Genomic DNA, 27,981 nt, shown 5'->3' on the forward strand with positions numbered 1-27,981 from the left:
TGTGGGGAGAAGCGGAGGACGCGTCAGCCATGCCCTGCAGCACCCCTGAGAGCCAGGCCTGGTCACCTTGCCTTCCTGCCGGGGCTGCTGGTCCCTGCTGCATGTCCTCGGGGTCCAGACTGCAACTTGCAGGCAGCTGCTTTGCTCCACCCTGGCCGCCGCCTCCAGGATGGGCTGGGCCCGAGCTCTGCTCATCTGTTCCTCAAAGACAGGACCCAGGGAAAAGCAGCAAATTGCTGGTGGCAGAAAAGCTGGGCCCAGAAGCTGTCTTCCCTCCCACTGGGCAGGGGAGAAGGGGAGGGGGCTGCTCTTATCCCCATTTCCTTTAGGCCCTCCGGAGCCGGCCCTGCCACACTCACTTGAGGTGCTGCTGTCACATCAGTTGAACATCTATTTCCCCTACCCAGACCTGTGAATTACTGCATCTAGCTGCCCTGCAGGGTGCAGACCTAGCCGGTCAGAGGTGCTGATATGGAGTCTGTCTGCCATCAGGTAGAGCCTGAGACTTAGTGCCTGGAAGGGAGGAAGCATGCACCCTCCCATGGGCAGCACCAGCACAGGCTGTTGGGGGGAGAATGTGCCCAGTCCTGGGAAAAACATTTGCTTTCAGGGGCCTGGAATCCTTGTATTTCCAAGGTTTACTTCTCCTAGGCACAGTCACACCCCTTTGGCTGTGGTCCTGGGACAGGGTATGGGTCGCAGGTGTATGCTAATCTGGCTGGCCTAATCCTAACATGTAGCCAAGGGCAGATGGGGCCTGACTGCTGTTGGGAAGCCCTCAGTCTCCCAGGTGAGGGAGAGGAGCTGGGATGAGAATACAGGTAAGTCCCACACCCAGCTGGAGTGGGCCAGGAGGTGACAACCCCAGGATTCTCAATTTAATGCTGGAGCTGCAAAAGGGGAAGAGTATACAGAGCTCTCTGTCCCAGTTCTGACTTCCCAGCGCTTGTCCTCTTCCCATAGGCAGCCCCAGCCCCTGCTTGACAACTTCCTTCTAGAAATAGAAAATAGAGGCACAAGCACGCAGCATGTACATATGTTTGTTACAGAAGTGGTCACAGACCAATCAACTCTTCTGTAGCATGTAACCTAGAACTACCTGATTCTTGTATCGCATACCCGACGTGGGTATAGAGCACAGCCTGCAATGTTCTGAGAGTTGAAAGTTCACCCCCACAGTGCAGTACCTGGGTTCAAGACCTGGCTTCTAACCCCAGCTTCCTGCTAGTACACACCCTGGAAAGCAGCAGTGAGGACTGAAGTCCCACATGGGAGTCCTGGATTGAGCTCCCAGCTCCTGGCTTTAGCCTGACTCAGACTGGACCTTTACAGGCATTTAGGGAGTCAGTCACTGGATGGGAGTTTGTACTCTCTGCCCTCTCAAATAAAAATTTCTTATTAAAAAAAAAAAGTGGGTGGAAACCTGCTTTGACGAGGTCATCAGGGTGTAGCCCCCAGGATTGAATCCTGGTGGATGTCTAAGGAGAGAGACCACAGGACACACACACACACACGGAAGCACTTCCTGTCTCTCACCCAGTGTTGTCTTGACTGCCAGCAGGACATCCATCACCAGATGTGGGCCTTCAACTTTGGACCAGAACCAGGGGCCAAGATAACTTTTTTTTTTTTTTTTGACAGGCAGAGTGGACAGTGAGAGAGACAGAGAGAAAGGTCTTCCTTTTCCGTTAGTTCACCCCCCAAGTGGCCACTACAGCTGGCATGTTGCGGCTGGCGGCACCGTGCTGATTCGAAGCCAGGAGCCAGGTGCTTCTCCTGGTCTCCCATGGGGTGCAGGGCCCAAGTACCTGGGCCATCCTCCCCTGCACTCCCTGGCCAGAGCAGAGAGCTGGCCTGGAAGAGGGGCAACCGGGACAGAATCCGGCGCCCCGACCGGGACTAGAACCCGGGGTGCTGGCGCCGCTAGGAGGAGGATTAGCCTATTGAGCCGCGGTGCCAGCCCAAGATAAACTCTTTTCAGGTATTTATAGTGACAACCTGATACTGTATCAGCCTGTGATTATTCAGATTGGCTTTTAGACCAAATGCCACCCAGCCTTCACTCTGGCCCTGGATTCTGCTTTTTCTCCGGTAGTCCTTTCTTTTACATGTCCAGGTTTTAGCAGCTTTTTCAATTTTACTTTTATTTTTTATTTATTTATTTATTTATTTTTTGACAGGCAGAGTGGACAGTGAGAGAGAGACAGAGAGAAAGGTCTTTCTTTGCCATTGGCTCACCCTCCAACGGCTGCCACGGCCAGCGCACCGCGCTGATCCGATGGCAGGAGCCAGGTGCTTCTCCTGGTCTCCCATGGGGTGCAGGGCCCAAGCACCTGGGCCATCCTCCACTGCACTCCCTGGCCACAGCAGAGAGCTGGCCTGGAAGAGGGCAACCGGGACAGAATCCGGCGCCCCGACCGGGACTAGGACCTGGTGTGCCGGCGCCGCTAGGAGGAGGATTAGCCTAGTGAGCCGCTGCGCCGGCTTCAATTTTACTTTTAAAGATAACTTGCTGTCCGGGACACATCCCCTTGTGGGTGTTTGCCTTAGCAGTTAGGATGCCTGCCTCTACTCCAGCTTCCTGCTAACGCTGCTCCTGGGAGGCAGCAGTGGTGGCTCAAGTAATTGGGTTCCTGCCACCCACATAAAAGACCTGGATTGACTGCCCAGCCCCTGCCTCACCAAAACTTGGCCATCTCAGGCATTTGAAGAGTTAACCAGCCTGCTCTGTCCTTTTCTCTCTTCCTCTCAAAAATTAACATATCGTACACTTGGCCTTTTGGGATATAGTTCTGATACATCCACAGACTTGAGTACCACAATCAGGATGGAGGATCTATTTCTATCTATTGTTTCAACTTGGGAACAGCTTTTGTTTTGTTTTTTAAAGTGCAGTGGTTGCAAACCCAATTAAAAAAAATTGAGGCTGGCACTGTGCCACCTGAGATGCCAGCATCCCCTGTGGGTGCTGGTTCAAGTCCTGGCTGCTTTCCATCCAGCTTCCTACTAGTGTCCTGGGAAAGCAGTGGAAGGTGACCCAAGTATTTAGGCCCCTGGCTCTTTATTAATTTATTTTTATTTTTTTATTTTTTTGACAGGCAGAGTGGACAGTGAGAGAGAAAGGTCTTCCGTTTTGCCGTTGGTTCATCCTCTAATGGCTGCCGCGGCTGACGTGCGGCGGCCGGCGCATCGCACTGATCCAAAGCCAGGAGCCAGGTGCTTCTCCTGGTCTCCCATGTGGGTGCAGGGCCCAAGGACTTGGGCCATCCTCTACTGCACTCCCGGGCCACAGCAGAGAGCTGGCCTGGAAGAGGGGCAACCGGGACAGAATCCGGCGCCCCGACTGGGACTAGAACCCGGGGTGCCGCAGGCGGAGGATTAGCCTATTGAGCCGCATCGCCGGCAGGCCCCTGGCTCTTGTCTGCCCCAGCAGGACATCTAGGGAATGAACCAGCAGATGGAAGATCTGTCTGTTCCTCTCTGACTTTTGAAGAAGAAACAAATGCCTGTTTGATTCATTTCTAAAACTTTCAACCTACTGTCTAATGTCTGGATATTTCCATTCCACGTGGGATTTTACGTTTTTGTTGGTGATGTGACTACAGATATTTCCAAAGAAATAAGGGCTCATGGGGCACGAAGGTAACTGGGAATGCTGTTTTCGCTTTGTTTACCTGGAACCGGAAAGAAGGAGAAGATCCGCAGAGGAACAACGCAGAGCTCCGCGAAGGCGAAGTCTACTCCGATGATGTCAATCAAGATCTTCTCGGAGACGTTGGGGGTCCAAAACATCACAAAACAGAGCTGGGGGCAAGAAGACAGGGAGGCCGGTCGTCAGATAAAGGCATGAATGAGTGAAATGAACGCGCCAGGCATGACCTGACAGCTGCGGAGTTGTGCAAGATGGCGGACCTGGCCGGCAGGTAGCTGCGTGTCCCTGCTCACAGGCTCTGGTCCATTTGCCACATCTGGCTCACCCACCACAGCAGGGCAGATGTGGCACTTTTCAACAGTGGCAGCATCTGAATGGGTAACTGGGCCAGTGAGGGAGACCAGTGTTCTCCCATCGACACTCAGCTAGGCTGTGACACAGCTTAGCTCAGGGTGGACGCCATGAGACAATTTTTACAACTTTACCAAAATAGTAAAAAGTAACCTAAAAGATTTTGGTGTGCATAGAACCGCACTGAACTAGCACACATGATGAAAAACGAGTACTAGTATTTTTAATGTTTATTTTCATCTAATTGCAAGGCAGAGCAACTGAGAGAGACTTTTTCTGCTGGTTCACTTCCCAAATGCCCACAATAGCCAGGCTGACACTAGAAGCTCAGAACTCCATCTGGTCTCCCATGTGGGTAGCAGGGGCCCAAACACTTGAGCCATCATCCACTGCCTACCAGGGTGCATTAGAGGAAGCTGAGTTGGAAGTGGCACTTTGGCCTAACTTGCTGCCCCATGTGCCCGCCGTGGCATATTAATATTTAGAGTATTTATTAGCCTGTTAGCTTTTCAAGATTAAGAAAAGAGCAGCGACAAAATTTGGAAGCAGATGGTCAAGGGCAGATGAAACCCGAAGCTGATGTGAATGCGGAGCCCTCTGCCCACTGTCCATCCCCACAGATCAGGAAGGGGGGCCCAGAGCAGGCTGGCGGGAAGTCCAGTTAGGAGGCGGTCCATCCACAGTCTCCCCGCACCTGCCAGGACTGTCCCTGGACAGGGTCAACTGAGGCCCAGCCATGACCCAGGTGCCAGGGATGAAGGGAAGCAGGACATGCTGACCCTGTCTGTCTGCTGTTCGGCTCCCAGTATACAGGAAGCCAGTTCAGTGCCCCCAAAAGGAGCCCTGCGTGTCTCTGAGAGTCTGACCAGCCCCAGAGGGAAGACCTAAAGTCTCTGAAAATGACAGGCTCTTCAAGAGGCAGCCCCGCCTGACCAGCCTGAGGGAGGCCCACAGGGGACGAATCTCACCCAAGTGCTCAGCCTCTAATCAGCTGCAGGTGGCTCACCTGCAGAAATGAGACAATCAGGGATGAAGCGGACAACACAGAGAGGGAAAAAGCTTCCCCGCTGATGTTCTCACAGACAAGACACTGCGTGGATGAAGCTAGAATGGAAATGCTATATAAAAGCATTCACAGAACAAAACAGAAGATTTTGTAATTAAGAAGATGGAGGCAGAAATGGAAAATTTATGAACAGACAGTAAGATAAAGCTGGAGAAGTCCACAAAAACAGGTATAATAAAAATAAAGGCCTAACGTTTAAATTGTAGGGTTTCTTGAAAGAAGAAAACAGCAAAATCTCGGTGCTGGAATGCAGGCAGTACAGTGGGTGGGAAAAGACACCCCCCCCCACCACCACCCAGGCACATCACCAGGCAGTGCTGGGGACACGGATCCTGGCAACACTGAAAGCTAGCAGATACCAAGTAGTGAGTTTGGAGGGAAAATGATTTCCATCCAGAACTCTGCACCAGCTGCGAGACAACAGTGGTTTTAGAAAAGACATTTTCAAGGCTGGCGCCGCGGCTCACTAGGCTAATCCTCCTCCTAGCGGCGCCGGCACACCGGGTTCTAGTCCCGGTCGGGGCGCCGGATTCTGTCCCGGTTGCCCCTCTTCCAGGCCAGCCCTCTGCTGTGGCCAGGGAGTGCAGTGGAGGATGGCCCAGGTGCTTGGGCCCTGCACCCCATGGGAGACCAGGAAAAGCACCTGGCTCCTGGCTCCTGCCATCGGATCAGCGCGGTGCGCCGGCCGCAGCGCGCCGGCCGCGGCGGCCATTGGAGGGTGAACCAACGGCAAAAAGAAGACCTTTCTCTCTGTCTCTCTCTCTCACTGTCCACTCTGCCTGTCAAAAAAAAAAAAAAAAAAAAGACATTTTCAATATTCAAGGTCTCAAAATATTTACCTGTTACATGTACTTTTAAAAAAAAATTGGACTAGCGTGGTGGTGTAGCAGGTAAAGCTGCAGCCTGCAGTGCTGGCATTCCATATGTGTGCCAGTTCAAGTCCTGGCTGCTCCACTTCCAATCCAGCTCTCTGCTATGGCCTGGGAAAGTAGTGGAGGATGGCCCCTGCACCCACATGGGAGAGCAGGAAGAAGCTCCTGGTTTCAGATCAGTGCAGCTCCTGCCTTATGGCCATCTAGGGAGTGAACCAGCAGAAGGAAGACTTCTCTCTCTCTGCCTTTCTGTAACTCTGCCTCTCAAGTAAATAAATAAATCTTAAAAAAAAAAAAAGTATTGAGAGTAGGCTCTGTCACAGGGAAAGAAAGAGGAAACCACAGGAAAAAAAGGGGGGGGGGTGAATCTCTAGAGTGAAGGGAAAAGAAGATCCTAGGAGGGGCACACGTGGTGCCTGAGGTTGAGCCTGCCTTAAGCTTGGGGTGCCTGCACCCATACTGCAGTGCTGGTTTGAGTCCTGAGTGCTTTACTTTCCATCCAGCTTCGTGCTAATAAATCCTGGGAGGAAGCAGGTGATGGCTCAAGTGCTTGGGTACCTGCTGTTCACATGGGAGACCCAGGTGGAGTTCCAGTCTTCTGCTTCAGCCTGGGCAGACCTCACTGCTAAGGGAATTTGGGGAATGAATCAGCAGATGGACTCAATCTCGCACTCTCACTGTGCCTTCAAAGTAAATGAAAATAAATAATCATTGAAAAAATATTCCAGGAAGGCTGGATTGGCCCACAGGCAGTGAATCTGCAGTGCAGCGGGTGTCAGGAGGCTGACACTTGAAGAACGTGAGCAAGTGGCACTGCTACTAGGTCTGAATTCATGACACAGGTATACGTGATGGAGGGACAGTATGATGATAAATCAGTATTTAATACACTAAGAGCAGGAGAAATTACAATTAAGATGGTCACTAAGTCCTGGAAAAACCAAAGATGCTTAAGTAAAGCATTGGACCTGGGGGAAGGTTATCTTGGTAGCAGTCTGGGAAGGGAGATAGTAGGCGGCGGTAGGCGGCGTGGGTACTGCTACTGGGGATCCTTGTAGAACTGACTTGACATTTTGTGCTCATTTAACAAACTGAATTGAAAGTATTGATACAACTTTGGAAAGTGATGTCACAACCATTCCAGCGCCATCAAATATCTACCTGCTTTACATGGAAGTGATTCTTTTCTGAAATAAAGCAGAATACACTCTAAAATGAATTCATCATATAAAAACGGAACACTGAAATTTGAGAACGTAACATCCCCTAGGCTTTGGGTGAATTAAGTTCCCTGGAACTAGGCTGGTCTTATTTACTATGTCATATTGTAAATATATGTCACTTTATTAACGGAATAGTTTTCTCTTCCTACGTATTTCAGCATCAGGAGAGTATATGCCACTGGTGTTTGAAACCAGCAGATGTACTGCTGTGTAATCCTGTTGGCTGGTGTGAGTACTCTCCTTTTTTGACATGAAGGGAAAAATACTTCAGGGACTTTATTTTCTATGCCCTGGACAAGTGGCCCTGTCATCTTTTCCCACTGCAGTGCTGCCAGCCCCAAATGGTGAGACATCATTCATGGCGACAGCCCAGCCGTGGAGGCAATTTGATATAACAATTCCAAAAAACGCTGAGCATGGCATCAAGATGCGATTTAGTACCCTGTCTATACCCCATCCCAACACATAGATGGAGTATCCCTCCTTCCAGCTTTGCTCTGAGACTCCCAATATTTCCCATGGGAGTAAAGCTGGAGAGAATTGAGGTAAGAGAGCACCTGGAAGTCTGGGAAGAATCTGTGTCTTAGAGCTGCAGAGAGCAAGCCAGCCTGTGTTACTGCAGTGATGAAAAGTGAGAGACCTGGGCAACCCTGCTCCCAACCTCCGCTTCTAGCAGAGTCACTAGCATGCTTTAATTTGCAGCCATTGTTCATGTGAATATGAGACAATGCCTCAAATTAATGTTGCAGTCTCTCTGGGCTTTGCAAGATCATCAAAGTGGCTTTTAAATGACACCCAAGAAAAGAGGAGGATGTGGCCGTCTGTCAGAAGGATGGTGCCATCACACCTCTGCAGCACATGAGCCAGTGCTTTCTCCCTGTGGCCTCTCTGCCTGGGTAATGCTCCCCTGGAGGCTCTTTACTGCTTGTAGGAAATGATCCATCAACCCTTGGAGGAAGGAGTACAACCAGGACAGGACCAGAGTGAGTGTGTCACAGCACAACAGCTCATCTGGGCCAGCGACCACACTTGGGGGACCCTGAATACAATCGCAAAGTCAACATGGTTGAATTCTAACAGGAGCTTAATGGGAAGCAATCTCAAATTTATTCTGAAACGTCCACAGCATGATTTAATGTGGCACTGCTCAATCACTGTGTTCCTTATCTGGTTTCTCTCTGTGCCCAAGCACACCCTACATGCTCAGAGAGGCACCCAGAGTTTTCAACCCCACATACCCTGAGCCTAGACAGGGCCCCTAGGGATACTGTAAGTATAAGTTCTCAGTGCGGACGAGGGCTTGAGCAGTCCGAGAAAAGTAAAAGGAAGGAACCTCCTTCTTCTTCCCTAATACATCTGAAGCTGGGGCCATGCTTCCAGTATGGAAATGCTGCCTCGCCTTCTGGCAAATTCTTCAACCAAAGAACAGTTCCTGCGTCGTCAGAAAGGAGAACATGAACTCGAAGTAGGTATGGCGCTGGCTAAAAGCTACAACACCTCATCTGCAGGTCAGCTTTCTCCACGCAAAGTACTGAGTCCTAACACAATCCCCAGACCACAGCTAACCAGTCTGTTCCAGAAAATAAGAAGCCCTGGGAGTTAACCCGGCAGAGAATATTTTAGGAAAGTGTCATTCTACGGAGTTCACCCACAGTAGTCCTGACTCAGAACATGTGCCCTCAGGTGACCATGACATGCTGTGCTCTTCAAATATTTGCACAGTCTAATGACACTGACTTCTCCAAGCTAGAACATAAATCCAGCAAACTATTGACAATGAACATGTTTTGTTCCTCTGAGAAGCTACAGTGCCAGGTTTTCGGCTACAGAGCTTGCTGTCAATATTATCTCATGAGGAAGCAGCCTTCAAAACAGAACAACCCACCCAGGGCCCAGATCTCAGTTTTTCTGTTCATCATCCAAAAGAACCAGGACAATGGTTCATTCTAGGACCCTAACCCTAACCTAGGGCCCTAACCCACTGAGCCACCCCTGGTTGCCTGGCTCAGACCCAGTGCCTGGCCCTATTTGAGCTTTGCCTAACCCTAACCCTAATGCCTAAAGCCTAGGAGCCCCACCACTCCTCCTCACCAGAAGTGCATCACCAGAAGTCCCACCCCCAGCAGCCAAACCCTAACCCTAACATAAGATACAGAAGATAATCAGTCTGTCATTACCGGGAGTGCCAAAAAGCAAGCAAATGCTCAAAAAGCAAAACAATGGGGCATGTCTAAGGGATATGGGAGCCCACTAGAAAGTTCCCAATGCTGGGACAGTTTGAACAACAAAATGAATCATGTAGTCTTGAAGGAAAACCCAAGTGTAAGATCAACATCCATGAATCCACACTAACTTAAATGAACAAACTAGATAAAAGGGACAGAGAGCCTGCAGAATAGGAGTGGGCAACATTTTATCTGCCAAGGGCCATTTGTATAGTTAGTTTTTTTTTTTTTTCTTTTTTTGACAGGCAGAGTTAGAGAGAGAGAGAGAGAGACAGAGAAAGGTCTTCCTTTTTTGTTGGTTCACCTCCCAAACGGCTGCTACAGCCAGCACGCTGCAGCTGGCGCTTCGGAGCCAGGTGCTTCCTCCTGGTCTCGTACGCGGGTGCAGGGCTCAAGCACTTGGGCCATCCTCCACTGTTCCCGGGCCACAGCAGAGAGCTGGACTGGAAGAGGAGCAACTGGGACTAGAACCCGGGGTGCTGGCACCGCAGGTGGAGGATTAGCCTAGTGAGCTGTGGTGCCAGCCAGGTAATTACTTATTTTTAAGATTAGTTTATTTGAAAGTTATAGAAAGAGAGGGTTCACTTCCCAAATGGCCCAGGATGGCTGGGGCTGGGCCAAGTCAAAGCCAGGAGCTGCATCTGGGTCTCCCACGTGGGTGGCAGGGATCGAAGTATTTGGGCCATCATTAGCAGAGAGCTGGAATGGAAGTGGAGCAGCTGGGACTCTAACCAGCACCCATATGGGATGCTGGCATCACAGATGTCAGTGTAAACCCCTGTGCCACAATGCAGGCACCCATTTGGATATTTACAGCATCACTTGTGGGCTACCCAAAATGATCAGCTTAAAAATTAACCTGCTATAGGCTTAATGAATTTCAAGTCCTGCCTGTGGTTGCCTTGGCAGAGCCAGACCACATGATTTCATGGGCCTTGTATGGTCCACAGGCTGGACATTCCCTATCCCTGCTGGAGAAAATGCTAAGTAATTCCTTAACTGCCCCTTCTGAGGTGGGAGCGGCAACAGCGCAGACATAGAGAACCCCACCAAACTACCTCGGCCAGATGACCAAGGTCAAGTCAATTGTGCTCACTCATGTCCACAGCTCATACCCTTAAGATGAGAAGGGCACTTCACATCCGTGGTCTTCTGCCCCCAAACCCAAACTCCCAGTCTCACAGTGAGGAGAACCTCTAAGAGAGCCACACTGAGGGCCGCTCTACCAAACATCTGATCAGGACTCCTCAACACTGTCAAGGCCACGAAAACAAGGAAAGTCTGAGAGGCCGTCACAGCCCAGAGGCGGCTGAGGAGACACGGTGACTAAACGCAATGTAGTCTCCTGGACGGGATCCTGGAACAGCAAAGGGCCATGAGGAAAAACACTGGTGAAATCCAAATAAACGATGCAGTTTGGTTCACAGGCAGCAATGTGGGCTCCTTGCTTATGACAAATGTGCCACAGTCAAGCCAGATGTGAAGGAGACCTGGGGACAGACAGGGACTTCATGTGCGACCTTTACCATCTTTCTGTAAATCTAAAGTTACAATTTTCTTTCTTTTTAAAAAAATGCTGTTAAAGGAAAATGAAGACCCATACTCCTCATTTCTTTGATTGAGATTCTTTTTCCAAGCACCAGGTCCTGACCATGAGATGTCCACTCTGAACTCTGAGAGACTCATTTGTGTTTCAAGTTCTGTGCCGCCCTTGTGGTCCCTGGGCACTGTCCCCATGTCTTTAGTGGCATTAGCCCCTCTTTAGAAACGGCCCACCACTGGGCTGTGCCTTACTCATTCACAACCTGAAGATGCAGTTTCCCAGCCGTGCACCTGCCACGGTCATGGTTCCTGATGAGGACTTGGTTGGGCAGATGGATGTGCAAGTTCACCTTCTCCCCAGGTTTTAACTGTTGATGGTTGTTCTGCATTGGGGATAATACTTGCCACTTGCTCCTACATCCGTGTAGCAATGAACTGTTACGATATATGGGTGCCAGGTTCTAGTCCCGGTTGCTCCTCTTCCAGTCCAGCTCTCTGCTGTGGCCCGGGAAGGCAGCGGAGGATGGCCCAAGTGCTTGGACCCTGCACACACATGGGAGACCAGGAGGAGGCACCTGGCTCCTGGCTTCGGATCAGCATAGCGCGCCGGCCATGGTGGCCATTTGGGGGGTGAACCAACGGAAGGAAGACCTTTCTCTCTGTCTCTACCTCTCACTGTCTATAATTCTACCTGTCAAAAAAATGTTATGACAAAGTTTTAGCACATAGGAAGGTCCCCAGATAGGACCAGGGATATGTAAGATAATCAGCCTGGAGTATCTGGAGTGTCAGGAAACAAAGTATGCAGAGGGCAACACCTCCCTGCATCTGTGATGGTCCAGGCTGGGTCACCTGCAGCTGGATCCATGGCAGGGGGACTCTGAGCAAGACCCGACCCCCCACCCTCCCAGTGGACCTTGAGCTGCCTGGGGACACTGCAAGTCTCTTTCCCAAGATTTTGGCATTGGATTCCAAACAAGGGAGCAGCCATTTGCATGTCCCAGAGGACTCCGTTCTGCTCGTGGGTCTGACTTAATTTCCACAAGCTGTTGCCTGTGCTTCTGGGAAACTCACAGAGCTTTCCCCACTACCCAGAATACTCAGGATCAGCAGCCAGTGAGAGATTCTCATCCTCTGCAGTTAAACAAAAACAGCCAGACACACGTGGCTGTTCTGAATTAAAACAGTTGGCCCTGGACATCATTTTTACTTGGAGCTTTTACTTAGAAAGGCTCATTAGATGCTTAATTGGGTCTAAGTCCTCATAGGGCAAGCCATGGTGAACCTTCAACAACACTGAAATCCAGAGGTGGTTACAAATCTGGCCCCGGGGACTGCCTGGATTGGTTCCCACCTCGCTTTTCTCTGAAGTCTGCTTCCGGGTCAGTTTCTTAGTGACTTAGCCTCTGTGCTGTGGAGGTGGTGCATCCCTCTCAGGGCGGCTGTGAGGGCAGTGCTACCCAGAGGGTCCGTCTGCCAGCTGTCTGCACTGGTCCACACTGCAGTCTGGAGTTGGCTCCACAAACTGAGTCTGTGCTCTGCTTCCCTGAGAGTCTGCCCCTTAGCACTGAAGTAACACCTTGACAGTAGGGACTCCATTTTGGAGAACCTGAGATTCCATTCTGGGAAGGTGCCCCCCCCCCCCCACCGTAAAACTCTGGTCTGAAACTATGATCTAAAACAGTTAAATAATAGCAGTCCACTACATCACACTTGGCAGAGCATAGAAACCTCCTAGCATGATCGCTCAAGCTTGGAAGTGGATAGGCTGCACCTGGGTTAATGATAAAAATGTAATTTGTCTATGTCCTACATATGATTAAAACCAATACCTGGATTAATGTCGATATTATAATTAAAATTGTTAATTATAACTGGTATTGCCAAGATTATAATCGATACTAGTTTCACTTAGGTTTTAGGTCAGCTTGACCTCAGTAACCATGTATTCCCCTACCTATTTTGTGGTTTTTGCCTTTATAAACCCTGTTGCTTTGGGCTTCAGGGTCAAGAGTTCTTTAGGGCATGAGCCTGCTCTCCACTGCCAGCAATAAAGGGCCATCAAATTTTATCAATGTGTGGTGCTCCTTTGTTTACACTTGCTCACGGACAACAGCATGGCAGCTGAAGTATGGGTGGACTCGGGATCTAACGGAGCAGTGCCGGCTCCCTGCATGTCACAGATGCATAGCGGTTGGCACATGTGTGGAGCCCATGTTGCAGGGCACTGTGCCACACACATGGTGTGTCTCCCAGCACTGGGCACCCTGCAGTGACATCCCTCAGTGTCAGTGGTGACTCCTTTGCAAGGTTTGCAGAGCCCAGAGTAAAAGGCTAAGAGTGGAGTCATCTGTGGGTGCTCAGAGAGGACTGGTTTCATTTTCCTCCTTGTAGTTTTTCATGGTTTCCACATAGAGCATTTTTGATTGTAATGTCCTCACAGGTGAGGGCTCATGGCAGGGATGTGCAGCTTTCAGAGGGGCCGGCAGCTGGGTTTTAGCAGCCAGCATCTTGGGAAACTGTGTCCCACGTCCCTCCATGCCAAAGGCACACTGACTTGACATCCCTGGGGGCGGAGGAGCCAAAACAGGGCAGGACCCTATCAGAGAGCACGCACCATTCCAGAGGTGGCTGGGGTTGACTGCAGGGGCCTCACCTGGCCCTCTGAGTCTTAGTGTCCAGTCCTGTGTGCTGTACACCTGTGGGAAGGGGACCAGCTCACGAAGGGCTCTGCATGTCAGGATCCTGACTCTGGCTTCCAGTCCGACAGAGACAGGAGCCACAGACTGACACACGCGTGGGCGTACGTGTGCAGGTGTGTGTTGAGGTGGCGAGCAGGGCGGAAGCATCTGGGCAGAAGTCCACGAGGGGCGGAGGGGCAAGCCTGAGGGAGAGGAGCTGGGGGGTGTAGTGACATGCAGCCACCCTCTGGGGATGCCGCTGGCCTATCCTTGCCAGCTGTCACACGGGCCGGATGGTTCCTCTCAAAGAACTGACATGGAGTACATGACGAGTCACCACATCCCCAGTGAGATGACTCAGCATTTCATCACGACTGATTCTTAGAATCAGGGGGATTCCCAATTTTGAAGAAATAAAATCACCTGTCATTTTTACCCGGGTGGAAAGGCCTGCAGCAGACATGATGTGTGAAAGCAGCCATGGAGCCCAGTTTGTGCAAGCCTGCATGACCCCGGTAGGAAGGGACTCCTGTCTTGCGGGGCTGCCTCTCAGGCTGCTGGCTATGGCCTGGCCCCGCCCCAGCAGCTGTGAGCTATTGTGCAGTGAACCAGCGGATGGGAAATCACTCTTTCTTGCTTTTCAAAGAAATCTTAAAAAATATTTTTTGCACCACAAATAGCATCTTTTAATTGTACTTTTTAAAGTACCTTCCTACATCTGTCTTAAATACTTCCATAAGGAGTTGGTACAACCATCTATGTTTATAGCGTATTCATGGTTAAAAAAAACACTTTCCGATGTAGCTCATATTAAAGAACATGAAACCCAAATCATTGCTGCTATCATCCAGGTTTAGTGAAATTATCAAATCCATACAGACTTCATGAAAGTCCTGCCTGCCTGACTCAAATTCTTGAAAGCCACACACAGCCTGGGTTCCAAGAACCAACACAGACTTCAAACAGCAGGGGGAGCCATGCACCGAGCCTGCAGAGGGCGCTGTGGCTCAAATTTCGGCCCAGTCCTTGCATCTAAAGAAAGTTTCTTTCCTGTTCTTACCCAGCCTGAGGAATATTCAGAAAGTCCATGGCCCAGCTTCTCTTTGGCCTTTCCTTTCCCTTGACTGTTAACAGCCTGGAGCCCATGTGTGGCCAAGGAGAGGGGCATGGGGAGGTACAGTGTAATGGGGGCAGTTTCATTTTTGCACAATGAAAAGCCCAGTGGATGCATGGTGTGACAGAGGTACGACTGTGCGAACCATTTAAATGTGCACTGAAAGCCCGTTAAGATCCTACATGTATTTTACACCTCAAAACCCTGGAACTTGCCCCTCACAGCACGACAGGCTGCTCACCTGCTAAGCATTTTCAGAATGTGTGTGAACTGATGCACTGGCATTTTATGAAGGGTGCTTAGAGGTAGGAACCAGTCTTAACTGGTTTAATCTCTCCTGTATCACCTCCCCACCCCCCAAACCAATCAAGCCTTCAAATCTGCAACGCGTGCTGACTTAAAAAGTGCACGCTGGACAACGGGTGCTTCCAGAGAGAAGTGGGCAGGAACTGACCCTACCAAACTGTGCCTCATATGCTCAGAGCTTCCCATACCGTGCTATACTTCATCCTTAATCGCTCCCTGGATGGCTGCCTTGCTTTTCTGTTCCTCTGCTGATGAGGACACAGGGCCTCTAGGGACCAGGTCGCCTGCTGGTAAAGGGTGGGACTAAGATTTCAGCCGGGGAGCCTCACTGTCTCCCTCATTCCCAGGATGCCTTAGCGCTGGCCCAGTGTGCCACAGCGCCTCCTGCTGTGCGGGCTCACCCTCCGCCAGGGGCAGTCGTGAACGCTGCTGGTTTACCTTTGATCCTGGGGCCATGCCCTGTGCACAAGAGAGTCATTTTCTTCCCCTGGACAATGGGACAATGGGCAGCAGTCTCCACCTCATGGCGTGGGGGCGGGGACCCTGGCAGAAAGAAAGCTCCAACAGGCTGCCTTTGTTTCAGACACAGGGTCAGCGTGGTACCACGGCGGGAATAAGGCTGTAAGTATCTGCCCAGGAAGGCGGGGGGACAGTGCGGGCTTGTGGGTAAGCTGAGCAACAGGAAGGTGAGTCGGGGTCATTCTCAAGAACCAAACTTGAACTTGGAAAACGTGGCCAAGTGGGGTTGACTCTGTTGGCTAGGCTCTTGCTGCTTTCAAGCACAAAACTGAGGGACTTGGAGCTACCAAGAGGCAACTGCAGACAATGGGATCTAACCAGGACTAGGGACTCCTGGCATGCTGTCCCGCGAGGTGGCCATAGGGGAAGCCATGGCTGCCCACATGGCGGAGCCCCTCCCTGCTGTGTGCAGATCACATACAAAGCCGCGGCCGAGGAAGGAGCTGGTCCTGAAAGCATGAAAGTCCCCTAACTGGGGAAATGGAGGCTCAGGAGGCCTCTGGGTGGGTGTTTTGCTGCCCAGGCCTCTCCTCTCTGTGCCAACAGCATCTCAGAGGAGCTGCTCAGAAGTCGCGGCTGGAGCAGGTGGCCGGATCTGGAGGGGGATTAGGAAGCCTATAAATACTGACGCTGGTCACTGACGGTGACCTGGCACAGGCTCGGGAGGGGGCGGGGGGCAGGAACTCCTGGTGCAGGCCTCTCACGAGCAGCTCACCCCGAGTCTCAGGGTTAGCCGCCCCTCTCGGGGCTGTCCCCGGGAGAAGGTCCTGCCACAGCGGATTTCCCGGGCTGCCTCCTCCTCTGCCACTACCACAGTCTGTTTCCTTCCCCTTTGGGTTGGTCTGAGTTCTGAGGTTTTGACGCCTGGGACCAAGATGTCAACACCAGCACCTCACCTTACGTTCCCTGGGAGCCCTGCTTTTCCTCCTGGTCTCTGGGCAGGCAGCACAGCCCGGCAGAGGCAGCCAACTGGTCCGTGGCCCAGGTTTCTACAGAGCTGGGCCTCAGGGGCTCCTTAGCAGGCCAGGGAGTCCCCCTCTCCTCTCTGCAGCAGGCACCCCCCTCACACCTCGACAATGAGCCTCACCCCGGGCAGCCGGCCCGAGACGGGAGCAGCCTCGCTCACTCGGCCTGATTCCAACAGGTAGGGAGGAACACGGTGCTGGGAGGGCCGGGAGAGGCTGGGTGACCTCTCTGATGGTCAGGAACCAGGACCGTCTTTTAAAAAGGAATTAAGGAAACTAATGTCAAAGATTGTGGAAACGGTAATTCTGCCCTAATGGCAGCAGGGCTTCTAAAAGAGGGAGCTTCTCAAAACAGAAAACACAGCCAGAAAAGAAGCCAGCAAGGGGGTGGGGGTGGGCAGAGAAGGCGTCAGAGGGTGTCGGGGTTCCCCAGAGCCAGAGGCGGTGCCGATGACTCAGCGAAGCACCCCTGGCCCCACCTGCCCCTGTGGGCTCTCTTCAGCATTCCTGGCAGGCTCAGACGAAAGTCCAGAGCTGCTGCCTGCAGGGGCTGCAGTCAGTGGCCGAGTCCCACAGGCAGTGCTAAGGTGCCCAGAGTCAGACCTGGGGCTGGGAAAGACACCTGCCAGCTGGAACGCACCGTGGGGGCTGTGAGGTGGGGGCGGTGGCTGAGGGCAAAGCACAGGGCCGCCGTGTCCCCTGGGAGCTGCAGGACGATCCTCAGGGGTGCTGCGGGGAGAAGGGGGTGGACGCTAAGAGGCTCCTTTCCCGAGGACTCTTGTCACTTCTCAGTGGGCCGTGGGCCAGGTCAGCTGCTGAGAGGGAACGGGCAGGGTGAACAGAGGCCTGGGGACGGTGGTGCCAAGGCGTGGAGGAGGAGGTGGAAGTGAGCCTGGGACGCTGCAAGGACAAAGTGCTAAGACCAGGAAAGAGAAGACAGAGTCACCAGGGGCTGGTGTGGACCACAGATCCGCCCCTTTATTCCTGCCAGGGTCAAGATCAGCTGGAAGGATGGGGGTGGTGGCACCAGCAAACTGGCTGAAGAGGGATCTGAAGACCCAAGCAGGGAGAGGGCGCAGCGCACTCCGGTCAGCTCACCAACCTCCCTGCCACAGGTGCTCGTGGACAGGACTGAGGAAGCAGAGGCGCAGGGAGATGCCCGCGGCCTCCAGGCTGCCAAGTACCCAGGAAAGTGTTCCAGAAGGGGCTGGGCCTCGACTGCCCCAAGAGTCCAGTCACCTGAATCTCCCAGGTGACCTGCTCATGGTGCCACGTGCATAACTGACAAGCCAGGGTGGCCTTCCGCTGCATTCGTGGCAATGATAAAGCTGAACAATCCCAGTCCCCCAGACTCAGCCAAATCTTGACGTCCACGTTCTCAGAGGAGATGCAGTGTGGAAACGCAGATAACAATGGCCCTCTCCACAGACAGTAGGATAGCAAAACCATCGCCTACATCCGTGCTCTCTGCTCCTGAGGCAACCTAACACTTCTTCCACATGGGGGCCACGAAACAGCAGACACAGTGCTCACACCTTGAACAGTGACCGGGTGTGTAGGGAGCAGGCCATGGCCAGGCACAGGGAGCCCAGGGCTGCTGGTCCCCACAGAGGGCTCCCCTCCCTGTCCTGTCTAAGGTAGCATCTCCCCCACCACCCTCCTCCTTTCCCTTAGTTTTCTCTAGAGCACCTGCTACTACTGCAGTAGCTGCATCCAGGCCACCCAAAGACAGCTTCCCTTCCCACCTGCAGAGTGGTCGGCACAGTCATCCCTCAGCATCCGCAGGGGGCTGGCTCAAGGAGTCCCTGCAGCCAGCAAACTCCCCAGATGTTCCAGTGCCTTAAGTAAGGCAGCACAGTGCTGGCCTAGAACCCACCCACACCTCCCACTACGCTTTAAGTCATTTCCACATTACTGAGGATGTATGAAAGAAAAATGCTTGTCCATGTTCACTACAGACACCATCTTTTCCTTGATTATTTTTGGAGCAAGGTCAGCCGACCTGTGGATGTAGCAGCCACGGGTGACCTTGATGGTGGCAGAAGTGACTATACGGAGGATCTCCAGGTGAGATGATGTGAGGAGGCCCTAAGTGACTCCATACAAGCCCCAAGAAAGGAAGATTTGATAAAGATGCACAGAAGAGGTGGCAACACGGAGACAGAGGCCAAGAGATTGGAGCGATGAGGCCAAGGCAAGCTAGAAAAGGTGGGGTTTCTCCCCTAGTGCCCTGTGGGAGGTGGGGCAGGTAGGCAGGCGGGGCTGCCAACCCCTTGATTTCAGCCCAGTGGACCCCATTGGGCCTCCGGAACTGCAGACGAGTGCATTTCTGTTGGTTAAACCCTCCAAGTTTGCAGCGATTTGCTACAGCGGCTCCTGGGAAACACACACCACCCAGCACCTTTCGGGGAGCTGTGCTGCCCGACAGTCTTCCTCCCAGCACTGATTTCCCCAGGGAAGGGGCTGTGTAGTAGGAGCTCGGACGCTGGCTGAAGGAAGAAATACACCTGTCCAAGCTCTTCCTCCTAGAATCTCCACGCACCATCAGTCCCCACTGGCAGCGTCTCTGCTTCACAGCACAGGGTCAGGTGTGTTTGGCAATGCCTGCATCCGTCCTGACACGGGACAGGGTGGCGTGAGGACAGATTCGAGCACTGGGGAGGTCAGGCTGTGGGAGTGAGCGCATGGGGTCAGAGATGAGGCAGGCGCCCGCAGCATGCCCTCACGTGGCTCTGGTGACTGGGCCGTGCCCCACAGGAGAAGGTATTTCTAGCTATCCGTGTTCTTTCTGCTCTGATGATTCCATAAACACAGGGCATGCACCCTGTCCAGATTGGCATGTTCCAGCATTCTGGTGGAGTCTAAGCTCCATCTGACAGCAAGTCAGAGAGCACACATGCTAACTCCTATTCTCTGTGCTCAGGGCTGTGGGGCACCAAGAGGCCTACAGGCTGGGTGAGCATGGCCTGTGCCTGGAGCCGGGTGGCTACAAACAGGGAGGGTTGATGTCTGTGTCTCCTGTCCACTGCACAGTCTGTCTCCGGAGTGTCTGACTACATCTGCCTGTTAAGGGATGCAGTTTTCAAAACACCAAAAAAAAAAAAAAAAAATTAGACAACTATATAAAGAGTTTTCAAAAACCTCATGGAGCAGCAGGTGTTGTGGAATAACAGGTTAAGCTGCCGCTTGCTACACCAGCATCCCATATGGGCACCGGTTCAAGCCCCGGCTGCTCCATTTCTGATCCAGCTCACTGCTAATGTACCTGGGAAAGCAGTGAAGGTGGCCCAGGTCCTTGGGCCTCTGCACTCCTGGGGGAGACCAAGATGAAGCTCCTGGCTCCTGACTTCAGCCTGGACCAGCCCTGGCTAGTGCAGTCATTTGGGGAATGAACTAGCAGATGGAAGATCTCTTTCTCTCTCTCTCTGTAGCTCTTTAAAATAAATAAAATAAAAAAAACTTCATGGAAAAGATATAGCATAAAAATGATACATGGATTTCAAAATTTTTATAGCAAAATAAACTTTTAATTCTACTTCCATGAGGTTTCTGAATTGCCCTCGTATATATTTCCTGAAATTATTCTTTGGCATCAAATACACCAACAGCCATTTGTGAATACACACACGGTCATCCCCTCCTGACTCCTGTGCCTGAGGATCGCCAGCACTCTGCTCACAGCACAAGCCGGGCACGTGGCTAAGTGATCTCTGCTTCTGAAAGTCTTACAAGGTGGGTAACTCTTATCATCTCCATGGAGGGAAGCTGAAGCCAAAAAGTTTTTGTTTTTTAAGATTTATTTATTTGTGGGGGGATGTGCGGGGTGAGAGAGAATGAATGAATGAATGAATCTCCCACCTGCTGGCTCACTCCCCAAATGGTTACAACTTGCAAGGCTGAGCCAGGCCTACCCAGGAGCTTCATCTGGGTCTCCCACATGGTGGCAGGGGCCCAAGCTCCTGAGCCATCCTCTGCTGCCCTCCCAGAGCACCAGCAGGGAGCTGGATCAGAAGTGGAGCAGCTGGGACAGAAACTGGTGTCCATATGGGATGCCGCTTTTGCAGGTGGCGACAACACTGGCCCACGAGGCCCTCAGTTTTACATGGCTTTCCCAAAGCCACCCAATGAGTGAGCAATGATTTGAACCTAGACCCTGTAACTCCAGGGTTCACCCCTACACGCTCCGTAGCCCCGACTTCAATTTCAGCAAAATTCCTCTGCATCTGTTCCTGCCCTTGCTCCCCTTCGGAATCAAGAGAGGGCAGCCAAGGGTCAGGAGAGGCCCAGGTAACACAGCATGACATGCGGCCCTGTCCAGGGTGAAGCTCTGTGGGGGATCAGAGGTGTGTGCACCCAGGGCCCTCTGGGAAGGTCCTTGAAGCCACATCAGCAAAGTGGCCTCCCCAGGGAGGATCCCAGACAGGCCCATGCCAGCTGCTGGCGCCAGGTAAGGCTGAGTGGGTCTCGTGGGCACGGATTTCTGGATCTGTCAGGTGCACTGGGCTCAGAGAACAACTCCATGGCAAAATTCAAACCTGTGGACCGTGTCTGAACAGGAGGCTGCTCTGCCCAGTGCCGCACACGCGGTGCTTAGAAAGGGACATTTCGAGCAAAGGCCGTGCGTGCAAGAGCAGAAGGTGCATGCGCTTTGCAGGGTGTTGGGCGCAGGAGGGACACAGTGGATGGTCTTCCCAAGTGAGCGCTCCCTGCTTCAAGCATACCAAACAGCCCTGGGGCTCTCTCTCGGGCATTTGAGGTCCCGCCTGCGTGCCTCCCACATACACAGCTTGAGGGAACCATGAGGGCATCTTCAGAAAAGTTCATGGAAAACACATATTCGAAAGACATATGCGTGGCTTTCAAGATGACTGGCACCAAAATAAACCTATCTTAATCCTGTGACGGCATGAACTCCTTGCAGTGCAGATACATATTTTTGGCACTTTTGGGACATTTTGAGATCATTTACACAGAAGTATTTTGAGATGTTTCACCTGGGCTTTGCTGGGGTCCCCCATGTGCCGGAGGCTGGTGAAGCCATCTGGAGTCTCAGGGCCCCACCCCAGGAAAATCGTTGAGTGCAGAGGTCCAAGTGCCTCAAGGCTGCTGAGCAGGGCTGACCTCAGCAAGCGGGGAAGCCCCCTCAGCCCTGCACGCCCCTGTGTTCGCCACGACGTCCCGCGCACAGCTGCTGGGGAGTCCAGGCTGGCACCAAGTGAACCCGGGCTTGCTCCCTACACTGTAATGCGCCCGCCAGGAGAGGAGAAATCGCCCAGCAGACTGTTCCTTCACATCCATATGCAGAGACTACGAGAAGCAATTTTTAAGCAAAGCCACAGACAAGCGGGGGGGGAGGGTCTTACTCCTGGAAGCCTTCACTAAGCCCTCCTGGGTCATGCTGCCCCTTCTGTAGAACAACCACTGGGAGCAGAAAATGAACCTGTTCTCGCGGCGTGAGGGCACAGCCTGGGAGCCTTCTCTTGGGGGACTCAGACCACAGGGCGCGTGCAGGGAGCCGGGGGGCCCAGGCTTCACCACCCATGGCCTGGGAGGGCATGGAGTCACTGCCCAGTGGGCCTGGGGTCTAAGAGCAGTCCCCACTCCCCTCCCTGGCCATGCTTCTCACACTCCTTTAGAACATGGGTGCATGCTGACAGGTGGTGCTGAAAACCAGTGGTCTGGTGCCACGTCGGGTCCCACTGACGCTCTGGTTCGGCTGTGCTTTGATGAGTCCCCAGTGCAGGGGATAAGGGGTGGGAACTTGATCTATGATGGGGTCAAGGAGGGACCTTCGGAGGGGATTGGAGGACTCGGACAAGGTCAGCAGGGTGGAGGCTTGCCCGGGCTTTGTAAGGAGAGGGAGAACAGAGGACACATGCACATGCACCCTGCCCCTTGCCGCGTGACACCCGCTCGCCACTGCACTGGGATTCCACCAGCAAGAAGGCGTCACCAGACGCGGGCCATGAGCCAAAGCAAACGTCTTCTTGTTAAAACTCATCCAGTCTCTGGTACTGTGTGGTTGGCAATGGAAAGCAGACTAGAATAATTTGTAAGTTTCAAGTGGGGAAAAGTAGAGGAGACACAAAACTTGAGACAATCTCGGAGGACAGATCCAAGTGGATGGCATACTAGCAGCATGGGCTAGAACACTCCTCTTCCTGACTGCTAAGAAATACTTCTACCTTTCAGAGTCGCTACGGGTGTGGGTTGGTCCTGGGTGCTGCAAGGACCCGGTTGAGAGGCACTGGGATTATTTAGGTAATAAAACTCAGAATAAAAACAAGAAGCAAAGTCACCGGACCCTGTCATTGGTGCTTCCATCAAACGCTATGATGCCAACAGCTTGGACGCTCCCCAGAAACTCCAGCAGCAAAGACATAATTAAGCAGATAGACTCACACCCAGCGCGTGTGAAAACCAGCTCTAAGCCAACGCTCTGCTCGTACAGATGATCTGGAAACACAACAGCAGAAACCACAGGGAGGGAGGATTAACGCGAGAAAGTTACAGAGCTAAAAGTCTGGGTCACCAATCCATGTGGTCTGAAGTGACAAAAAAAGATTCCCTTCTTCCAGAAACATCCTTGGGTCAGATGGCCAGGGCGGCTGGAACAAAGTGTCACAGTCTGGCCAGTCGGCCGTGTTACTGAGAGCATGGGGAGGCGGGGCCATGGCCACAGTGGGTGCTGGGCAGGATCTGGACGGGCCTCTCCCGCTTCCTGGTGGCCCCCTGGCTTCACAGGATGTCTTCCCCGTGGGCAGGCCTGGCCCCGATTTCCTCCTCCGATAGGAACACCAGGTACCTTACTTGCCCTCCGGAACCTTATCTCCAGCCTTCCCACACAGGGTCACATCCAGGGGGTCAGGACGTCAGCACGGGCATTTTTTGGCAGATACAACTCAATCCCTAACTAAGTGTAGAAGGTTCTGGATTTGTTTATGAACTCCCTTTACCATCCATTGACCTTAAAAACCAAGGCTCAGAAGGAGTCAGAGTAAAAACCTCTAACTTTTTCACTTTTTAAGAACCAGATTTTTTTTAAAAAAGATTTATTTATTTGAAAGGCAGAGTTACAGAGAGAAGGAGAGGCAGAAAGGGAGCGAGAGAGAGAGAAAGAGGTGTCTTTCATCTGCTGGTTCACTCCCCAAGTGGCTGCAATGGCCGGAGCCGTGCCCATCCGAAGCCAGGAGCCAGGAGCTTCTTTCAGGTTTCTCACACAGGTGCAGGGGCCAAAAGACTTGGGCCATCATTAACTGCTTTTCCAGGCCATAGCAGAGAGCTGGATCAGAAGTGGAGCAGCCAGGACTTTTAAATACTGACAGCCACTGACTTCAGATCCCCTTGCACACATCTTTTTGTAGGAAGCCGTATAGTTTGATGGCACCTTGGCAGGCTTCCTGTTTGTGTTAAGTGACAGTGGCACATGCCCCATTAGCACCACCACCATCACACCAACCAGCCCTCATTTGGTAAAGCAGGAGAGGCCAGCTCTTAGGAGGCCAGTGGGTACAGTCTGGGGACCTTGAAAAAACTGAATGTGAGTGTGCAAGGACTGGTGAGAGTCCTACTTTCAAACAGGCCAGTTCAGCAAAATTCAACCATGGCATAACAAATTTACTGAGTTCTTAAAAACCTAGGGCAAGGGGCCAGCACTGTGTCATAGTGGGTGAGGCCACTGCTTGCGATGCCAGCATCCCATATGGTTCGAGTCCCGGCTGCTCCAATTTGATCCAGCTCTCGGCTATGGCCTGGGAAAGCAGAAGAAGATGGCCCAAGTGCTTGGGCCCCTGCACCCATGTGGGAGATCCAGAGAAGCTCCTGGCTTCAGATCAGCCCAGCTCTAGCCATCTGGGGAGTGAACCAGTGGACGGAAGACCTCTCTCTTGTTCTGCCTCTGCCTCTCTACAAATCTACCTTTCAGAAATATAAATAAATCTTTAAAAAACAAAACAGGCCAGGTATTTGACATAGAAGACCCTGCCCAGGAGAGGGGTGCCTGTATCCCACACTGGAATGCCTGGGTTTGAATCCCAGTTCTGCTCCCAATCCAGCTGCCTACTAATACACACCTGGAAGACAGCAGGTGCAGGTTCAGTGGTTCCTGCCACCTGTGTGGGAGACCTGGTTTGAGCTCTGGGGGCTCCAGCCTGGTCCAGTCTGGCTGTCGTGGGCATTTGGGGAGCAAACCAGTGGATAGGAGGTAAAATCAAAAATAAAAAAAAGTAATTTAAAAAATGTACATAAAAAACCCCACCAAATTTAAACTCTTTTAGTCTACAGCGATTTGCCTGGGAGGCCTGGCAGCTGCCATGGAGGGCGAGGGCTCCACAGTGTCTGAGCCTCCACATTCTCCCTGCCTGTAACCCCCACCTCTGCCTTTCTGCCCCTTCTTTCTCTGACTTAACCTCTTGTTTCTTTTTCTGCCCATGATCCCCATCACCATCCCTTCCTCCTGGCCTTCCTGCCTGTCTAGTTCCTTGACATGCAGGGCCCTGTCTCCTCTGACTCTCTCTCTGGGTCAGGCCCCAGGGCTGCTGGGTATGGCTGTGCAGGTTGCCCACTGCACAAAAACACCCTGTTGGCTCTGCTTGCCAACAGCCCTCTGGACGTACGCCCATCTCCATTGTGAACAGAGGCCTGTGGGGACCTCAGCAGTAGCCGAGCCTGTGTCCTGCCTGGATTCCTCCCCACCTCTCCTGAAGCAGAGCACTTCCCTCTCTCGGCATTTGTTCCCCAAGGCTTGGGCGGCAGGGAGCCCGGGAAGAGAAACACCCAATGTCCTGAAAATGCCATTGTGAAGTCAAAATGGAAACTGGTAAAGCAGCCAAAGCTATTGAAACCTCTCCATTTAATATGATTTGCTGTGCACTTCAGGACTTTTTTTTTTAAGGTCTGTTTGGGGTCAATCAGAAAATGTGCTAAGTTGATAAATTCAGCAGCTGGATGTGTTGATGTCACTGAATCTGATCCAGCTCCCTGCTAAAGGCCTGGGAAAGGGCAGAAGATGGCCCAAGTGCTCGGCTCCTGCACCCATGTGGGAGACGTGGACAGAGTGTCAGGTTCCTGGCTTTGGCCTGGCCCAGCCGCGGCCATTGCGGCCATTTGGGGAGTGAACAGTGGATGGAAGATAATGATATTTTTCTTTAGCTCTTATTTTCAAATAAGTAAAAATTTAAAAACAGTATGAGCAGAATCAACTTTTGGAGTCAAACACAGACTCCAAGATTAAATTAAACATTTTTAATAGGGAATAAGGAAACAGGTCACAGTGGCATGCTGACACATTAGTCTCTTACCGTCCAAAGTGACAACTGTATTTTTCATGGGCAAAGGCAGACACTGAACCCAAAATTTCAGGGCCTGAAGAAGGGGCTCATTCTGTCCTGGCCAGTACATATTTCCCTCTGAAATGCAGTAAGCATTACTGAGTCACTGGGCAGGCTCCAGCCAAGAGCCAGCTGCCCCTATGAGGAGCCACGCACCAGAAAAACGCAAGGACGTCGGGTGAGTGTAGGGAGCTGGGGAATCACCCGGAAACCTCGTGCCTGGTTCCGGGAACCACCCACCGGAATGGGCACAGTGCATGCTGCTCAGGAGTGCTTCCGTGGCCCCTGCTTGTGACTATCCTGCCATCCCATTTCAAAAAAAAAATTCAAAACATGAGCACAAAGCACCTCTGAACAGCTTCAAAACTGGGGTCAGCTGAGAAAGGAGACTTGCTCACCCAGGGTGGTGCCTCCCTCACTGTCAGCTGCCGGCTAGGAGTTAGCTGACTCACGTGTTTATCACCCATGATTGTGTCCTGGGCCCTGGGGGTGAGGTTCCCAGTGAAGATTAGCAACGGCTGCACAGAGTGCGGGTGAGGATAAGTGGCATCTAAGGGTGCGTATTCATTCTAGTGGTGCTAAGGTCCCATCTGGAAAAATCTCCCTTGACTTTGTGTCTTTGAACAACAGCTCCTCCAGCCAAGGTGATGGTGCAGCTCAGTGAATCAGTATAAAAGGGTAAGGAGCTGCAAACTCAAAGGCTTTTCCTGGTGAAGAAACCATTGTCTGTCTCAGCAAGCAGTGAGGAACCCGTCTGTGGAGGCCCCAGGGCCAATACCTGTCCCTGCTCTCAGGGAACAGCACACTTCAGAGTCCAGAGACCTGGAGGATGACCCCTGAAGGCTGGGTTCTAGCTGGTCCCAGGAGAGCACTTCAGAAACTTCACGGTGACTGTAATTAAAAGGTGAGTTTGTTTGGGTGCAAAAAAAATTCCAAAATTTATGCATGGTTTCTCATCACCAATATTTTTCCATGAACTTGTTAAAGACTATTCCATAAGCATGGATTTCCAAAATTGTTTTGCACCAAAACAAACATCTTTTAATTCCATTTCTGGAGCACACTTGTTTTATTGCTCCTTGAACAGTCACTTGGGCTGAGTCATTTGCTTTTCTGAAAACTTGCAAGTTTTGACCAGCTCCTCTCCAAGGGCCTTTTTTTTTTTTTTTTTTTTTTTTTTTTGTCAGGCAGAGTGGACAGTGAGAGAGAGAGACAGAGAGAAAGGTCTTCCTTTGCTGTTGATTCACCCCTCAATGGCCGCTGCGGCCGGCGCACTGCGCTGATCCGAAGCCAGGAGCCAGGTGCCCCTCCTGGTCTCCCATGGGGTGCAGGGCCCAAGCACTTGGGCCATCCTCAACTGCACTCCCTGGCCACAGCAGAGAGCTGGCTGGAAGAGGGGCAACCGGGACAGAATCAGGCGCCCTGACCGGGACTAGAACCGGGGTGCTGGCGCCACAGGCGAGGATTAGTCTATTGAGCTGCAGCACCAGCCCCCAAGGGCCTTTTCTAAGGTTTAAATTTGCCCTGAGATATTTGCAGATACAGATACTTGTTCTAATCCTAAATCTAAAAACCAACTCAACCCTCTTCCAAGGACAGCTCAGCGTTTCTCCAGACCCTAAGCAGTTATTTCAAAATAAACTTGTTGCACATTTTTTTTTTTTTTTTTTGAGGCACAAGTGACTTCCCATGAACTAGAGGTAAGAAGGAAGACCCTGCACCCATGCAGGCTGGTGAAACATGTCTTGAGCTGGCAGGGAAAGTTTAAAGAGAGTGCAGGAAGATGGAGCAGGAGAGACTCCCAGCAGCACAACCAGCAACAGCTGGGAGCTGTATGCGCAGATGAGATCCAAGTCACAGAGCCTGGCCGCTAGCTTGCTCCCCTTTCGACTTCCAGGCACTTAACACAGGCTCCAGAGGCTGAGGTCTGTGCCTGGAATAGAACCCTCTGTTTCGTTCCTAAAATACTCCTTTACGCTGTGTCAATGCTGCCCCGTGTTTTGCTCATACTTTAGGGAACTATGGAAAAAACTTGCACATTGCAGAGGAAAGTTCAGGCCAACAGGGGTGCGGGGTCATCTGGGGTCACTGTCAGAAATTCCTCTCCAGCTCACAAGGGAGAGGCGACTGGAGGGG

General features: G+C 52.1%; 1 protein-coding gene and 1 long non-coding RNA gene across 2 annotated transcripts in view; one reads left to right on the forward strand and one right to left on the reverse strand.

Annotated features, from left to right (window-relative positions):
• Positions 1 to 27,981, reverse strand: part of ANKH (ANKH inorganic pyrophosphate transport regulator) — a 144,514-nt gene that overhangs the window by 3,834 nt on the left and 112,699 nt on the right. Inside the window, exon 9 of the mRNA XM_002713969.6 lies at positions 3,675 to 3,804. Within this exon, the coding sequence (XP_002714015.3) occupies positions 3,675 to 3,804 (130 nt within the window). The remainder of the gene's footprint in view (positions 1 to 3,674; positions 3,805 to 27,981) is intronic.
• Positions 6 to 27,665, forward strand: LOC138845170 (uncharacterized). The gene is made up of 2 exons (XR_011381976.2): positions 6 to 1,149; positions 1,199 to 27,665. It is a non-coding gene; the product is annotated as an uncharacterized LOC138845170 (long non-coding RNA).

This window comes from Oryctolagus cuniculus, chromosome 14 (genome assembly GCF_051225735.1).
Source record: "Oryctolagus cuniculus isolate XC-2025 breed Fujian yellow rabbit chromosome 14, ASM5122573v1, whole genome shotgun sequence".
NCBI lineage: Eukaryota > Metazoa > Chordata > Mammalia > Lagomorpha > Leporidae > Oryctolagus > Oryctolagus cuniculus.